This window comes from Chinchilla lanigera, unplaced genomic scaffold, assembly GCF_000276665.1.
Source record: "Chinchilla lanigera isolate Chin_1 unplaced genomic scaffold, ChiLan1.0 scaffold00024, whole genome shotgun sequence".
Classification (NCBI taxonomy): Eukaryota; Metazoa; Chordata; class Mammalia; order Rodentia; family Chinchillidae; genus Chinchilla; species Chinchilla lanigera.
In genome coordinates this window covers 20,221,900-20,228,799 of record NW_004955425.1, presented here as the reverse complement: position 1 = coordinate 20,228,799, position 6,900 = coordinate 20,221,900, and the positions used below count along the sequence as shown (strand labels likewise).

The 6,900-nt window shown below is 43.3% G+C and overlaps 1 protein-coding gene across 8 annotated transcripts in view; it reads left to right on the top strand.

The window, feature by feature from the left end:
- Positions 1-6,900, top strand: part of Dnajc12 (DnaJ (Hsp40) homolog, subfamily C, member 12) — a 34,153-nt gene that overhangs the window by 7,617 nt on the left and 19,636 nt on the right. For all 8 annotated transcript variants that reach the window (XR_001234301.1, XR_001234300.1, XM_013514903.1 and 5 more), the window contains exon 2: positions 3,877-3,955. Coding sequence is in view for 6 of the 8 variants with exons in the window: in XM_013514903.1 (XP_013370357.1) it covers positions 3,877-3,955 (79 nt within the window). In the remaining 2 variants the exon portion in view is untranslated. The remainder of the gene's footprint in view (positions 1-3,876; positions 3,956-6,900) is intronic.

Here is a 6,900-nt window from a genome sequence, read left to right as displayed (position 1 = left end):
TACCACCATGCCCAGCAAATTTTTTCTATGTTTACTGGTCAACAGGGTGGGCAGTTTTCCAGATTGATGGACACTGGGTCAAGAAAACAGGATCCAGTGGAACTTGAGGAGCTGAATTTGGTGCTAGGCACCAGGGGAGGGGTGGCCTGGAGACGAAAAGAAGGTGCTAGCAGCAAGCTAACCCACTTTATCAATTCACCCCTAGTCAGCACTACAGAGAGTTTGTGATTAACTTTGTGACCATAGAACTGTGAAGTAATGAAAGACAGACACAGGCTAGTCTGAATGTTAAAAAGGTATCAAATCAGCAAAACCCATACAATATGAAGAAGAAAATAGCAATCATACATGTTAACGGTACTGAGAATTCACCGTTTGCTTCCATACAGGAATATCAGGATGTTTTCTAGTGGGATTTGAATTAAAACAGCAGCAACAAAACAAACCTCAAACTTCCTACCTTTGATAGATAAAATTTTATCCATTTGTGCTATTTTAAAATCCCAAGCTATAGATATAAATATGTAAAATGTGTATTTTGAAGAATGACGCCTGTTGGGGAAAGAGGGTTAAAAAGTCTTTTACTTTTTATTTTGTAATGATGGAAAAATTTTCAGAGAGGTAGTATTAATAAATGACTTGTTAATTGAAAGCTCTTTACTGTACTACATTCTTTATAATTTTCTTCTATTTTGTTTTTTTTTTGAGATAGGGTCTTGCTATGTAGCCCAGGCTGACCTTGAACTCACTGTGATCCTCCTTCCTCAGCCTCCCCACGTCTGGGATGACAAGCATGAGCCACCACGTCTGGCCTTTCTCTTTCTTTTTCTTTCCTTTTCTGTTCTTGGGATCATGTCAGAGCCTTGTTCATCCTGAGCATGTACTCTACCACTGAGTTACATCCTAGCCCCAGAATATTCAGCCTAATTCTCTGAAGTCAGCATACCGTATGGTACCTGCATAGCCATGTTCATTGTGGCGTAATTCACAATAGGCAAGATACGGAACCAGCCTGGAAGCCCATCCACAGATGAGTGGATGAAGGAACTGCGGTGTGCACATTGTGTCACTGAAAGGAATGTGGGTGAAGTAGAGGTCGTCATGCTGAGTGAAGTCAGCCAGGCTTGGAAAGACAGGTGTCGCCCGGTGCCCCCCGTGTGCAGAACCTAAAGAGGACGTGAAGATGGAAGGGAGACCGCTACCAGATGAGAGGAAGGGATAAGCGGGGAGAGTGAGAGATGCTTGCAGGGAGATGATCAGAATGTATGCATTGAGGGGTCAGGGATGTAGTTCAGTGGCACAGTGCCTGCCCGGCAAGCACAAGGTCCTGAGTTTGATTCCTGGTACAAAAAAAAAAAAGTGTGTGTGTGTGTATATATATATATATATATATATATATATATATATACACACACACACATATATATACACATATATATATACATTAAAATCCAATGTTTTGTAAAACTCAGGCACTAAAAGAAAAAATAAAAACAAATCTAATTCTCTATTTTCTTTGTTATATAATCAGGTTATGGTGCCTGATGGTTAAAGGTAGCACCCAGGAAAAGGAAATGCAGTTAATTACATTTATTATCAAGGAGTCTAACCTCTTTCTCTTACTCAAGGGGTTTCAGAGCCTCATGCATGCTAGGCAAGCACTGTACCACTGAGCTATACCCCTGGCCCTCCACGGTGACCTCAAGCTTAAAAAGGAAAAGCATAGAATTAGGAATTTTACTAATGCTTATCTAATATGTTGTTGATTATAAAAGTAAAGACTTTTTTAAAAAAATGATGCCAGATGTGGTGATGCAGGCCTGTGAGCCCAGCACTTGGTAAGCTGAGGCAGGAGGATTGCCTTGAGTTCAAGGCCAGCCTATTCTGCGTAGTGAGTTCTAGGCCAGCCTGCATCACAAGGGGAGACCCTGTCTCAAAAAGCAACAACAAAAAAAGAGAACTGATGAAGAGTGACACGGAGCTGATAAGAATATGTTTCTCTCATGAATCTTGTGCCAGTTGTGACCTGAGCTGCTTGAGAATTCATTTCTTACATAAGAGGTGATTTGCTTTAGTTCACTGGTGGCTAGTAGATACGGAACCTGATCATAGTTCCCTAAGCCAGAAGGATTCGGTCATATAAAGTAATGGTTATGGTGATAGGAATTAAAGCCTTACGGGTTAATTAACAGGAAAGCTTTTCTTAGCACCAGCTGAATGACTCTTGACAAGTTCCTCAGCCACTGATATTTAACCATAGCTACTGTTTTGTGTTCTTGTGGTCAGGTTTTGTTTTTTTTTTTTTTAGGTTTTGTGTTAGGTGCTCTCCTTAAAGAAATGTTGACCTGCTGCAAAGAGAAGGAGCCCTGTATGCATAGAAGTTACATAACTTGCCTAAGGTTTCTTGGCAGGACTGGGATCTAAAACCAAGTGATTAGATTCCAGAGCCACAGCCACTGGTGTCTCTTGCTGCTGTTATTGCCAGCGTGATCCATACAGCCATGGTGCAGTGACACTAGGGGTTATGCAGGTAGTAAAATCAAATTAAATCACAGACGGCCCTCAGATGGCATTTCAGTTTGGGCTGGAATTTTTACCCAATCTGTAACCAAGCTGGTAATTGGAAACAAAATTTACCTGTTTTGAATTATGGCCTTTCTTTTTTTTTTTTTTTTTTTTTTTGGTCCTTTTGAGACAGTCTCATGCAGTTCAGGCTGGCCTTGAGCTCACTTTGGAGCACAGGCTGGTCTCGAATTCACAACAATCCTCCTGCCTCAGCCTCCTGAGTGCTGGGATTACAGGTGTGCACCACCACGCCCAGCTTGAATTATGTCTTTCAATCATAATTGTGAAATTATTTTTTAGGGGAGGTTGTTGGGGATTGAACCCAGGGCCTTGCAAAAATGGGGAAATTTCTTTTTGTTTTTGTTTTGATCCAAGGTCTCACTATATAGTTCAGGGTGGTCTTGAACTCACTTTGTAGCCTACACTGGCCTCGAACTTGTAGTGATCCTCCTGCCTCAGCCTCCCAAGTGCTGAGATTACAAATGTGCGCCACCACAGCTGGCTGCAAATTGTGGAAGTTTTTAATAAAAAAATAGTCTGGGCTGAGGCAGTAGCTCAGTGACACAGCCCTTGCCTAGTATTGCAAGACCTTGGGTTCCAGCCCATGGCAAAAAGCCAAACAGTAACAAGAAGGAGCTTTGTAATAAATAATTTGTAAATTATTATAAATAATTTGTAAATTATAATTCGGGGGCTCTCAGTCCCGAATGACGCGTGATGGCGAAGCATCACTGGAGAATCCGGAAATGTGAGCGCGCATTTCATACACCTGAAGCATCGGGCCATTCTGATGATTAAGCGCTGTCGGCGCCACTTTCCCATCGTGGGATAAAGCCCCGGATGCCGGTTTCCAGGGGGACTTGTCGGGGCCGCAGTCTCAGCTCATGGAGGCTGGTGCAGGAGGAGCTGCGGGCCCGGGAGAGTTCGGCAGGAGCAGCCCTCCAAGCCCGGGCTCGGGAGCCGGCGCGGACCGGGCCCCGGTTCCCACCCGGAGACCCTGTGAGCCCCTCGGGACCCCGGTATGGGAACGCCGGGGTGTTTCGGGCCAGCGGGTACAAGCAGCAGCAAGGCGAAGGCCTACGACAGCATTGTGTAATGACACACACAGTGACTGGAGCAGGAGCCGTTGTCGATTCTGTCGGAATTTTGTTATGAATGGATCATTTCAGATAGTGAAGAAGTCAAAGGAGAAATATCAGGATCAAAGTATAAACGGGTTCCTGGGGGCTGCTTTGCGGGAGACCAGGGTCCAGTTTCTGTCTTTGTGCCATTGGAGCTCGCCACGTCTTAAGCACTGATCTTTTGTTTTAGGTTGAACAAATCCTGGCAGAATTTAGGATCAGAGCTCTGGAATGTCACCCTGACAAGCATCCTGAAGACCCCAACGCTGGTAAGAATTTAATAATGGCTACTTCCCAAGAAAGTGAATAACATGGAATCAGGAGACTTTTTGGACAGTAACTTAGTTTTCTTTTGTCTGTTAGGCTCAGAGCTGTTCTTTCATTCAATGCCAAACGTTGTTTGATGTTGGGTGGTAGGAGAGAAGACTGTGAAAGACCATTTTTTAAAAACAAAAACAAAACCAACTCATTTATTTATTTATTCTGAGGCGGGGTCTCGCAATGTATTTCAGGCTGGTATCAAATTCCCTGCGATCCTCCTGTCTCAGCCTCCTGAGTGCTGGGATTACAGGCATGCTCCATCATGCCCAATGAAACACCTTTTTTTTTGTCTTTTTTGAGACGGGGTTTCATTATACAGTTCAAGCTGGCCTTCAACTTACTTTGTAGCCCAGGCTGCCCTCGAACTCACAGCGATCCTCTTGCCTCAGGCTCCTGAGTGCTGGGATTACAGGCGTGTACCACCATATCCTGAAGACCTTTTTAAAATAGTGCATTTTTAATGGGCATTTCTTTTATTTCTTTTAATATGCACTTTTTTTTTCTGCAGTGTGCTGCTTCATGGTTTATTTATTTTTTGTATTTTTATTTGTATTTTAAAGAGAATAAAACATTTAAAAAAAACTATAGAATTTCAAAACAAAATGATAGGAAATCAACAGTGGTTGTTATATTGCATATTGTTATCTTCAAAGTAGGTGTTCAGATTACCAGATACAGGCGTGCAAAACTGATTAAAAAATTAAGCATTAACTGTTCCTTTCAATAAACCAATAGAAATCAGTGGTGCAATTATCTTAGCTAGCTTGTGTATATATGTATATATATATATATTTTTTTTCCTTCCTTCCTTTCTTTCCTCCTTTCCCTCACCCCAGTTGTTCTTTCCTGCTCCCTGGCTTAAAATGTGTCCTGTTGTGCTTTATTGCACTAGCTGGTGAGCGTTCCCCTGACTCGAGGGTGTTTGTCACCAGTGGTTGTCTTGGTGAGAACGGGGCTGAGTTTTCTTCACTGCACAGGACCTGGTTGTGTTCCTCTATTTGCACTTGTGTTTCTTCTTTTATTACCGACCTGGTTGTGTTCCTCTATTTGCACTTGTGTTTCTTCTTTTATTACCGTCGCATTAACATAACTGAAGGATGCTCACCTCTACAGCTTGAAACAGAAACAAACCAGTGGTCCCTCCTCAGCCCGGCCTCCCTCTTCTGTCTTCCCTCTGTCCTTCCCCCGGAGTGACACTTCCTGAAAGGAAGCCCACAGCCGGTGTCTACTTCCTTTCTCCCTAGTTTTCCATTTATCCCATGATGTCTTCCTTTCCACCTTTCTCAGAAGTGGACAGAGACTTCCTGGTTGACAAATTCAACTTATTTTTCAGTCCTTACCTTTGCTGAGTGTGCACTGGAATTTGGCGTTGTTGATCGATCTTTTTTTCTGGAAAGGCTGGTCTCTCTAAACTACCAGGACACCGTGGCATACACATATCTTTCCCCAGCCTCTGGGGCTGCTCCTTCTGTCTGTTTTGTGATTCCGCCTCTGCGGGCCCCAGTTCTCTCCCGTGCTCTCTTCTCAGCTCGTTCCACTTTGGCTCGGAGCCTTGTCCAGGTCTGTGACTTCCATCACCAGCTCTCCCTCGATGGCTCCCAAGTCTGTCCTTAACCCAGCGCTCACTCCTGTCTTCACACTGTAGTTTTTACTGCATCTTAGTTATCTCCGTTTGGAAACATTTGTAGTTTTCCTCCTCAGAAATTGAACGCAACTGGGTGTGGTGGCACACACCTGTAATTCTAGTACTTTGGGAGGCTGAGGCAGGAGGATCAAAATTTCAAGTACAGCCTAGGCAGTTTAGCAACTCAGCTGCTGAAGAGACCTTGCTTTAAAATGAAAAATAAAGAATAAAAAGGGAGGGGCCTCTGGGAATGTAGCTCAGTGTGAAGGCCTTGAGTTCAGCCCCTAGTAAAACAAAACAAAACAACAAAACAAAACAAACAATACTTATTGAATACTTTTTCTCATTTCAATAAATGACACTAGCATCTGTTCAGCTGGTCAAACAGAAACCTCAAACCTTTTTTACTTATTTTTTTTGGTACTGGGAATTGGGTGAAGGACCACTGCACCGAGGTGCGTCCTCAGCCCTTTTTGTTTTTTATTTTGAGACAGAGTCTTGCTAACTCAGTAAGTTGCCAGACTGGGCTTAAATTTGAGATCCTCCTGTCTCATCCTTCTAGTGTTGGGATTTCAGGCCTGCACCACTGTGCACACCTCAGAAACCTCTTTTGGACTTTTCTCTATTGCTGGGGATCAAGCTCATGCTCTGATTTTTATATTTTAAATTTGATGGTTATGTTTATTACATGTTTATAGTATATGCATATGTGTGATTTTTCTATAATGAAAATATTATACAAAGATATGTCTATAATGTCACATTGCATATTCCCAAATTCCTATTTGTTGAGCAAATTTTTCTTTGTCTTAAAGTTTTTATTAATTTTCTCTAGAAATCATTGATCTCTATGACAAGCATGTGAGAACCACCGCTGCTCCAGCCCATCTCTGCCTGGGCTCCGCAGGGAAGTGTGGCTCTGACAGGGTTTGGGTTGGGCACCTGAGGCTCCGTCCAGGGAACCCCGGGGCCGCGTGAGGGAGTGCTGTGTACAGAGAAGGCATACAGACATCTGTGGGTTCCTGCTGACAGGAGTCACCCTGTGGGTACAGCTTGCTTTTTAGTCTGCTTAAGCCTCCATTTATTCAACTTGGACTAATCTAATTTCTAAAAAGTTAGGTAGTTCTTTGCTCACTTGGGGAAGGAATAAATTTACTTAAAGTACCGCTGGACCTGGTGATGCACACCTAAATCCCAGTGCTTGGGAGGCTGAGGCAGGAGGATCACTGTGAGTTCGAGGCCAGCCTGAGCTACATAGTGAGCTCAAGG